General features: G+C 44.4%; 1 protein-coding gene across 1 annotated transcript in view; it reads left to right on the forward strand.

Moving 5' to 3' along the window:
- The first annotated feature begins 791 nt into the window (after nucleotides 1–791).
- Nucleotides 792–11,012, forward strand: part of LOC109387170 (solute carrier family 12 member 8-like) — a 63,520-nt gene continuing 53,299 nt past the window's right edge. Inside the window, exons 1-2 of the mRNA XM_019650903.1 lie at nucleotides 792–834; nucleotides 960–1,055. Of these exons, the coding sequence (XP_019506448.1) occupies nucleotides 829–834; nucleotides 960–1,055 (102 nt within the window). The 5' untranslated portion in view covers nucleotides 792–828. The remainder of the gene's footprint in view (nucleotides 835–959; nucleotides 1,056–11,012) is intronic.

The following is an 11,012-nucleotide window of genomic DNA, read 5'->3' on the forward strand; positions in this document are numbered from 1 at the left end:
AGCCAAGCGCTTTATCTGCACGTGGGCAGCAGGGGAGAGCTGGGCAGAGAGTTGTGGGGCCTTTCTGGGGTCCCTCAGGTACTCTCCTGTCTCCATAGCCCACTAAGCCCCTAACTTCACCCTGAGCTAATAGTGCCCACCCCCCCCCCACCCCCAACTCCCACCTCTTTTGCTTTGAATACTGCTCATTGAGTTTTCCCCTTCCTCTCCTTCCCTGGAGACTGTCATGGGTCATGTTCTCTCCTGACCACAAGCTCTACCCCTACCCGCTTCTCTCATTCTCCCCTCCCTCCTCCTTCCAAAGTGTCAGTGCCCTGTCTACCTCCCAGCACTCTGCTGGCAGTGAGGGTCACACACAGCCTGGCACAAGGCCCTTGCCCCAAGGGAAGACTGGTGCTCTGATAGCCAAAAGCCCTGACAATGATGCTCAGTCATCCTTTTCTTACCACCCTCTCCACTCCCCTCCCTCATTCTGGCCCTGCGTGAGAAGGACCCCCAAGACAACCTCCTAACTACCCTTCTCCCACTCTGCTCATGGTCCAGTCTGCATTCCCTCCCCTCCTGCACCCAGCTCTAGTGAACGATGGTGCCCTTGCCCTGGACAAAGAGGTTCACAGGATGGGAGAGGAGTGGAAAACTGCGTCCTCAAGGGCTAGGCGGCTGGGCAGCTGGCTCTGACACCCTCTCCCCGCCCTGCCCTCCACCCCCCGATTGAAAGAGCTCAGGGAAGACAGAAAGAGCTGGGGGAGCTGTGGTTTTAGGACAGCACGATTTGAGCACAAGGAGCCTCTGAAAGATGAGTGGCATCTATCTGAGCACCAAAGAGTTATGGCGGTGAGTTTCCAGTTGAGATAGAAGAGGGTGCTTCCTCAGCCAGGGCCTGATACAGAGGAATGATGGGTGATCAGGAGAGGAGGAAGGAGGAGCCAATCTGACCAAGGATGGTATTTACCTTCCAGAGGGGTCTCCTCATCCAGACCACCAGGACCCCCATTTCCACGAAGATGGCCCAGATGTCTCAGGTGCAGGAACTCTTCCATGAGGCAGCCCAGCAGGTAGGCCTGGAGGGTGTTGGGGAGTCTGAGAGAGAACCGCGGAGGCCTGCGAGCAAGGGCTCAGTGGACAGGACGCTGAGTTACCGTACACTGTTTTAGAAGTGATTGTCTCAGAAGTTTATTTTGGTATTCCAGCTTAATCGAGAAGATATTGTAGCCAACACTTAACCATCTGTGTGCAGAGAATCTTCTTTGCTATTTGTCGTAGATTTTGAATCCTGGATACTCTCCCTTCCTTCCTCCCCGCCTTCTCCCCCCCCCCCAGGAGATTTTCCATGAATAGTCAGAGTGAGGCCTAAGATAATATGAACTCCTTTTCATATTAAATCAAACCAATGTAAGAAGGAAAATTTATTTCCCCAAAACTCATGTATACTGAAGCCAAGTGCATTTCTGGGTTCCCTGATGTCTGCAGGGTTTTCCTTATCTTCTTCCAGTTGATTATTAGTTATAGTAAATGTTCAATGTAGCTATGGAATTGAAGTGGCTCTTCCCAGAAATAGATAGTTAATCCCTTAAAAAATAAAAAAAAACGGACTTAGGTGTTTATCAGGAAACTGCTTGCTCCCAATGTCTTTGCCGGTTAATGATCACTCAGCTTTGACGTTTTCCCTGTCCTTTGGGTTTCTCTTGTGCTTTGTGGAGAGGGGCAGGCGGGTTGCCTGGCACTATAACGGGGATGAGCCCCCCAAGAGAGGAGAGAATCAACTCAAGGCCTCACACAATAGCAAGAGCACGGGCCGGAACCCGGGAGTCCTGAGCCAAGGATGACAAGGCAGTGAGGCAGATGGGGTTCACGGTTAGTGGGGGAATATAAACTGGCTAGTTACCCCCTCTTCATGTACATGGGTTCATGTGAAAAATGCAGCATGATGGTGGGCAGTGGTACGTGATCGGCAAAAGGTGCTGCTCTCCTCTGCCCGGCAGGCCCGGGACTGTATCCTGCTCCTCACTTCTCACCCTGGGAGTGTATTCAGGCTGCTTAGAAATGAGCGACTGGAGACTTGGAGAAGCTCCTCAAAAATATTTAAAAACTGTTGCCCAGAGCTTTTCACTCCTGAGTGAAAAGGCCTGTAGCCTCATTCTTAGTGAGGTTGAGGACCCTAGAGAGACCCTGATTTGTTAGGGGTCTTCCATTTTGTTTAGCCTGCTCAGTCTCACCATACTTCCCATGCATTTTCTTTGGGTGTGTAAGACTATACATGAGTGTTTATGCACTTAACATATACTTGTGGACTGCCTCCTAAATAATGGGTGCTGTGTTAAGCGTGCATTTAATACCCAGATGGAAAGTTTGAGGCCCTTGTCCCCAGGGATTCTAAAAAACAGAGACAACTAAGACATCCTTGGTCCATCTCTATGAGAAGGATCTGTGAAGGCTCAGCTGTGATGCACTCTCCCCTTTTTAAAACCTTCAGAGGCTCCCATGTCGACCACCCACTGTTAGGACTCTTTAGCTTAGCACCTGCACAGTCTGATCCAGCTTGAGTCCTTTCCATCACCCTCTCTGTGCCCCACCGTCCAGCCAAAGCTCACCATTCCCCAGGCTCTGTGCTTGTAGCTGTCCCTTAGGTTGGTCTTTGCTGATACTTCTCACTACACTGATTTGTCACTGGAACCCTCCAAGATAGTGCCTGGAATCTAAGTGGAAAAGTTATGTTAGTTGACTAATCAAATGAACAAGTAACAGATCATCACAATGCAAGTGAAATTTCTTAGGGCAGCCGTAACTGCCCTAAGAAAGTTGATTTTTAAAATGTGATGGGTGCAAAGGTCTCTGTGTCACCTCCCTCACCATCTCCCTTTCTCTCAGTCTGCGAACATTGAAGGATTTAGACAATGTTCAGCATCAAGGCCTTTGTCACTGTCTAGACATGTTTGAAATCAATCCCCTTTTCTCTGTCTCCCTTGCACTGTCTTGTCCAAGGTACCATTTCTTGATTCGATTATTTATACCCTAACTTCTTTCTCCACATCACCACTAAAGTGATCCTTTTCTAAAGCATAAATCTGTGCATTTGACTCCTCCGCCTGGGGTCTTTCAATGGCTTCTCACTGCCTTCACAATTTAGTTCCAACTCCTTATCTTGGCCCCCAAGGCCCTCACATCTGACGGACCTCCCCTGCTCCTGCACCCGCTCCAGCACTCACTTACCAAGTGGTGTTGAAATGAGCTGTTTCTTTGCTGTCTCCCTTAAGGCTGTGAACTCCTTAAGTTCAGGGACATTTCCTATTCATTTTTGTATCCTCAATACCTGCCATGAGTGCTCAGCACCTAGAAGATGCTTAGTCAATGCTGGGTCTACATAACTGACTCACCTCGCTGGGGATTGGGGCAGCCGTTATCTGCGGTAGATCTTAAAATATTGGTGGGAGCAGAACAAAGGGTGAAGTTAGGAAGCACATCCCAGGCTGAGAGGGTAAGAAAATGATAATAACTACCAATTGGTGGGCACTTACCATGTGTGGAACATTGAATATGCATTTCCTCATTTGATTTTCATGACAATATTCTGAAGTAGATATGACTATTTTGGCCTGACTGATGAAAAACTGAGGCACTGGAAAGCCAGGCAGGTTTGTTGCCAAGATCCAAGCTTTAATCCTTTCTCTTAATGCCTCCTGCCCCAATGGTATGCGCGAAGCAACCCAATGGTAAATCCAAGGCCTGTGTGGGGGACAGGCAGCAGGTTGGGTGGCTAACAAGTTTGAAGCTGAACCCTGGGAGTGGCTGACCCTCCAGAAGTAGCCCATGAACCTTTGTCTACCTTTCCTCCCGTCTTGGGCGTCAAGAATTCTGCTAAGAACTTTGGATCCTGAAGAACATGGGATTAAGAAGGCAGTGCCCAGTAGGAAGACAGGCTGGGGGGTGTTACGCCAACCCCATCAGCTCTCAAGAAACCTGGCCAGAGTGGGGATGCTTGCGAGTTAGGTGGAGAGGTGGAGGAATGGATTCTTGGTTTGGCTTTTCTACTCCTGGGACCAGATGGGGTAGGGGTGTGTGTGTGTGTGTGTGTGTGTGTGTGTGTGTGTGCTGGTCAGTAATAAGTGGACCAGCTGAGAAGAGGCTGTAGATCTGAGAGTTAATGGTGTGATGGTCAAGGGCACATGTGCTGCCTGGGTTCATGTACTAGCTCTAACATTTTGTGACCTTGGGAAAATTACTCACTAAGCCATCTTCTCACCTGTAAAATGGCTACAATAATAAAACCTACCCTAGAGAATTACAAAGATTAAAAGAGATAATTCATGTAAACATTTAGTATAGTGCTCGGCTCACAGTAAGCATTCAGTAAATGTTGGCTAATAATAAAACTAAGGGAGTATGCATTTGGTCAATGAGATAGTGATGTAAATGATGAGAAGATTCAGTTGGCAAATAAATGTATGACTCAGGTCGGCAAAATCAGGTAGAAGACTTATGGCTAGAGTCCCAAATCCAGAATGATTCCAGTGGCCAAAACCAGAACGTGGGACATTGTCTAGGACAACCTGCTTGATGGGCAGTCCATTGAGAAGGATGGGATACTTTCCAGGCCTAGATGGGTCTGTAGTATGTGTGTGTGTGTGTGTGTGTGTGTGTGTGTGTGTGTCTGAGTCTGAGGACCGACTGAACTTGTGGCAGGTACAAATCTTGCCCCAGGTGCCTCTATTCTCAGACACTTCACTGATGTGGGGTGTGGTTTGGTGGTGGACTTGAACCTGGGAACCTGGGTTCTAAATTCTGACTGTGCACTAGATGTGCTGGGCCCTTGGGCAAATTCCTCAAAGGCTCCCAGTCTGTTTTCACAACTGTAGGATGGGTGGAGTGTACCTGATTTTCAGGGGTTTTATGCCATATTCAGAAGGATCTGGCCCAGTGCCTGTCACATGATAAGCACTAAATACAATGTGTGTTCAGTGATTGGATGAAGCAGATTTTACCCTGAAACCCAGTAGAGTAGGTTGTTTGTGAACATGGGACTGGAAAGCTAAGGAGCAGCTTGTGCCGTAGGGAGGTGACTGGAGGGCTAACGACCTTCGATTCCATGCTTGTCTCTGCCAGCCAGTGGGCAGAGGGGACTGCGGCAGACATGGTGGGTCAGGGAGATTAAGCTGGCAGGAGACAGCTGGGAGCCTGAGACAGGAAGGGATGGCACGTAGACATGCTGCGTGAGATCTGAAGTTCAGCTGGATCAAATACTTGGAGCATTGGGAATAGTAAGGAAATTCCGCTCCGCTTACCAGGTATTTATTGAGTGCCGTCCTTACCAGGATCTCTGCTGGAGATATTAAAACTGAAATCTCTCAATTACTGTGGAATAAAGAATGCCTCCAACTAATCCGAGGCTTTTCTCTTCCTCCTCCCAGTGTTGGATGGTCTTCAGAGAAATTTAAAGGGAAGCCGTGTCATGCGATGACATGTGAGCTTGTCACCAAAGCCTGCAGATTAGCTAGTATGAGTGGCTTGTATTCTTTTTTTCTTCATTCAGCTTTCCTCCAGAGACCTGAGCTCCAGCGGAAGTAGGCCCGTGAGGACCCTTTTCTAGAAAGTTAGTGGGCTGACATCTGGCTGGGCTGAGCTAATCACCCTAGGAAAAATCCCGATGCAGACCCAGGGAGTGGGTGCCCCATCAGAGCCTGGCACCTGGCCCAGGTGTGGAACGATGCGTGTCCAGATTGGCCTCCAGGGTGCGACCCACCTGTGACCCTGTACCGTGCCCTCACATTGCCTGACTTCCTGCCTTCCCTTTCCTTTCTCTGTCCTCCCCTCCTTTGCTCTCTCCCTGTCTTCTCCTCATTTCAGCAGCTGGCCTAGGTTAGTATGGCATCGTGTGAGTAAGAAAGAGTCTGGTCATGTTGTGGGGCACTGGTGAACAGGAAGGTAGCACTGGCAAGAGAGGGAAATAGAAGTGAACACGTTTAGAGATAAAGGGGTTCTTAGAGCTCTTCTGGCCCAGTCCCCTTCCTCAGAAGGTCAAGAAACAAGCCCAGAGGTGAATGAGTTGCTCAAAGACACATGCAAAGAGTCGTGGAGCCAAGCTAGAGCCAAGCCCATGACCCATGACCCCATAATACAGCTCTGGGTTGGTTTTAGCACATCCTATCTTTAGGTTATAATATAATTTTGAGCACTGGTGTCAGGCTTCATTGCAAAAGCTTTGCTCTTATTTTCTGCATCCTCATTAGCCAGTGTACAGTTACGAACTGACTTGTATTTTTGCTATGCATTTTCAGGCCTGTTTTAGCATCTTTAAAAAAGCCAGTATGCAAAGTGAGCCTTGGCAGCTGCCTGCAAACTAATAGCATATTGCTTTATTAGTATGTAGAGGAGTGAATGCAACTGAGGAGAAAAGAAAAGGGAACTCAAGACAAGACTGTCTTGGTAGCCCATCCTTTTAAACAGGTTAGGAAACTGGGGCCCAGAATGGTTGGGTACAAAGGAGGGCTCGCTTCTGGGGCCATGACCCCCCTCTCCCTCCGCAGTTTTTGTAGTGCATGAAGCTTATATGATTTTTCGGGATCGTCTTTAGTAAAAAACTTACAAATTACAAATACAAAATTGGTATAATCTTTGGAAGGGACTCAATGCAAGTGAAAGGTCTCGAAGCTGAAGCTCTTAGCATCACTGTAAAAACCACCAGTGGTAACTTTTGGAAGTGGCAGAAGAAACGAAGCTGATGAGAACCTGGGAGAGAAGAGAAGACAGACGTTGCTCTCAGGATTCGGTGGAGTCTGAGGCTTTCATGCGGGCACTGTCATCCTCTCCTGCTCTTGCTTCTTTGTCTTTCCCCCTTTCCATTTTGCAGCCCTGTTTGTTATTTAACCTAAGAGGTCAATCCCCAAAATGACCATGGGGCTGAAAATGCTGCATATTTGTACAAAGTGAAATGGAGACCTTTTTTGGGTGAAGGTGTCCTAGAACCTGGAAGGAAAGTGCTTCTTCACTGAGATGAATTAGGTGGGATTCAGTCTCATTTGTACCCACAGGGTTTTCATTTATGGGGATGACTGAGTGATGACACAAAGAGGTCAGTGCCATTGGAAGAAGAATTTACTACTTACGTTTTGCAAGACAAGGGGCAGTGCCATGCCACACAGGGCCACGGGGGGCGGGAAGCATCAAGATCTGGCCAGGAGGCAGAAGCAGGAGTGAGGGGAAAGCCTTTACTGGACTTTCTGTGGGAAGAACAGGGCAGGGCGGATTAGGATTGGCTAGTTTTCATAGTTCCGGAAGGCTTTGGGCTATGGGGGTGGTCTCTAGTTGCGTAGTACCTGGTCCTGAGATGATTTCGGGCAGGGGAAAGGTTGGCTGGGTGCGTGAGAGTTCCATAAAGAGAGTGGCTTGGAATATTGACAAGGAATTGGTTGGTTTGCATATGAAAGGCATGCTCCGGGTCAGCCCTTTGCTAGCTCTAAGAATTGGTTAACTCAGGGAGGGTCAGTCTCTCCTTGGCCAACAAGATTTTTAAGATGTTGTAACATAAGATGTAGAAAAGCAAACAAATGACTAATACATTCTGCCTAATTGTGAATGACTGGATTAGGTGTCTTTAAAGCTTCTTACTACCTTGGGGTACATTTCATCCATGGCCAGATACAGAAAAAAATACAGACCCTGCCATCATTTAACAGTTGGGGTTTGCAAGGAGAATCTTGACTCTGAAGCACTATTCTTATAATTAGCCTAGGGTGCCCCTACCTGGTGCATAGAGTCTGGCCTGGCCTGATTGAACACGCTGGCTTTCTAGCAGGTTGGCTAACTGAGTTTTAGCTTATTTGTTCATCCATTTTATACTTTTTCTGACCAAAATATATCTCTTAAGGATAACAGTTTAAACGCTAGATAGTTCTATATTCATAGAACAATAATATCAAATAATTGTAGTAAGTTTTAAAGAAATATACATTCCTGAGTATAATTCAGTTCAGTGGCTCTTTTTCTCTTAAATTATAATCAAGCATAATGTGATCTGATTCTTAAAATTGGGTTTTTTTTTCTTTGAGTTTTAATACCTGAATCAAAAGACTGTGGTGGTGCTTTTGAATAACTAGGCATGGAAGATCTTTAGAGGTAGCCCCTATTCAGCTTTGATGGTTTTCTGATAGGATAATGTTTGTCATTACCACTGCTCAGGAGAATTTACATTTCCTTTGTGTTTTATTTTTCACATGAACAGGCATAAAGAAGAGAAAAGGAGAGTGGAGTAAAAACTACTGGTCTGTGTAAAAAATTCTACAATGTTCTTTTCCTAATCTGCAGATAGCTTGTAAGTGACACCGTAGTTCCTGTCAGCAGTAACAGGACTGAGGTGCTTACTGGTGAACTTGAGGCGGTGGTGGCCTAGCAACCCTGCCTGCACCAAAAATAGTTATGTCTGATCCAGACGATAAATTGGCTCTCATATGAATCCCATATGAGATGTTCATAGAATTTAACTTAAAACAGAAAGCCATGTCGCATTTTAAGTAACTTTTTAAATTTTAGACAATTATCAGTAAAGGACAGCACAAAGCAAAAACAAATTCTATTTTTTTCAAAAAGATACACAAATTTTATGGACAGCCATTAATTTTATAAAACACTTCACTCTCTTTAATTATTTTGTTTATCCAATGCATTTAAAACGTGCTTCAAAACACAGGTATCTTTTGGTGAATCCATCCACTGCCAAAATGAAGTTGAGTTGTAAGCAGATTACTAACTCTAGGTCAGCATTCTACTTTTAAAATAATGTCACAATTTAAATACTTTTTTAAAATAAAAAATAAGTTAGTATTTTTATGATAGAAGCACTACCTACCTGTAGTAAAAAATTTTTCAAACAGTAGAGAATGATAGAAACCAAAAAGCCTTCTTCCCCTCTGTCTACACCCCCATTCCCCAGAGACAGTGACTGCTAATGATTTCTTATTTTCGTTTTCCCTAGTGGTTATCATTACAACTTTAAATGATATATTTCTACCTCAATTTCTTGACCAAGTTTCCAATTTAATATCAGTTTACTTATTGCTTCCTGTTAATAAAAAAAGACGATATTGGCACATTTACTCTTTCTTCCATTTCTCTCACTTCATTTCTAATTTTTTGTTAGTTGGATTATTATTTTTAAATTGTCAAGGTTTATAAAATTTATTTTTTCTGTAATTATAACTAACATTTTCGTGTTGGTTATAGTTAGTTATAAAAATTTAAGGGGTGACTGGTTAGCTTAGTTGGTTAGAATGTGGTGCTAATAACACCAAGGTTGCTGGTTCGATCCCTGCATGGGCCATTGTGATCCATGCCCTCCTTGAAAAAAAAAAATTTTTTTTAAACCTGGGTGGTGAGCACACAATGTGATATACAGATGATGTATTCTACAATTGTACACTTGAAACCTATGTAATTTTACAAACCATTGTCTCCCCGATAAATTTAATTTAAAATAATTTTAAACCTATAAATAGCATTTACAGTAGTGAGATATATTTGTGTGTGTGTGTTTAAGTGAAAAACCAAGTGACATTATTGGACTCTTAGAAAAGAAAACATAATTTTAAGTCATTAAAGTTTTGCTGCTTTTGAGCAACAGGGTCTTAATGTCTCTCAAGTTTCCTTTAATTCTTATAGTTCTTATGCAACTACTGCTGTTTCTTATAGCCCATGTCACCTTTTTTTGATGATTCTGTTATTTTCTGAATGATAGTAATTTTTTTCATATGTGGATCAGTGGTAGTAAGTTATTATTTCCTTATCTAATTATAGAAGTGTGGGAGGCCAGTTATTTTCTTCATGTACTTCAAAAACAATATTTTGCAATAGATTGAATGCAGAAGTAGATATGAGAATCCAGCTGTTTTCTATCATTAAAAAAGATTTGTAAAATGTATAATAAGGCCTCTTTTCACTAAGTGTTTTTGTTTTGGAAAGTTGTTATTTTTTTTTTTCATGAAAATATGTCACTTATTTTAACAGATAGTGGGATTATTGTTATGTTTAAATGATTAAAAATATTTTAAAATATCTCCCTTTAAATTTCTAAAATGGTAAATACTGATAGGTATAACACACGTGCACAAAAGCTCTTTGGGGACCACAATAATTTTTAGGAATGTAAAGGGGCCTTGAGACCAAAAACTTTGAAGACTGCTCTAGGGATTAAATATACATTTTAAACTTTTCACAGTTTATTTAGAGTTAATATTTTACTGCCTCAATGTAAAATGTAGGAACTTGTCAATCATATAGACCCTCTTGTAAACCTCCTTCTCCCCATTTTTTTATGCTATTATAGGTGCCACTTACGTTATTTCCAAACATAGGATTAAGCCTTCAAGATAACATTATGCTCAATGATTGCCCTTGGCCCATGTCTGCTTCTAGGATTTGCTGAAGGTGGAGCTTCTCAGGTGCCTTGAAGACAGCTCTTCTCTCGACTGCCCTGGGTTGCTCTATCCTTTCTTTTTTTGCCCCTCTAATCCCATCTGCGGGAATTTCTCCAAATGTCTGATCTGCTGGTAGCACTTGTTTATTTTTCTTCCCTTTTCTAGTTATAATTATAGTTTCTTTTTTTTTTTTAAAGATTTTATTGGGGAATTGGGGGAGGGGAACAGCAATGGGGAATCGGGGGAAGGGGAACAGACAAGTTGCTGTCGTTTTGTTCTTCAGTCTAGTTGTGGAGGACGCTGCTTCACTGGCCCATGTTGTTATTATCATTGTGCTTTTCCCGGGTGAGGCAGATTGGTTGCTGGTCTCTGGATGGCCGCTCACAGCAGCTCTTGGCAGCTCACACCAGCTGCTGGCTGCTCACGCTGGCTGCTGGCCACACATGGTAGCTTATGGCAGCCCACTGCAGCAGGGGCTGCAGCCTATGCCGTCGTCGGCGACTCATGGCAGCCCAGCTCTAGGTCGAGCTGTTGTTCACCATCTTAGCTGTAGAGGGCACAGCGTCACTGGCCCCCATGTGGGATCCGAACCGGTGCCCTGCTGCTCAG

This window comes from Hipposideros armiger, unplaced genomic scaffold (genome assembly GCF_001890085.2).
Source record: "Hipposideros armiger isolate ML-2016 unplaced genomic scaffold, ASM189008v1 scaffold_8, whole genome shotgun sequence".
Lineage (NCBI taxonomy): Eukaryota > Metazoa > Chordata > Mammalia > Chiroptera > Hipposideridae > Hipposideros > Hipposideros armiger.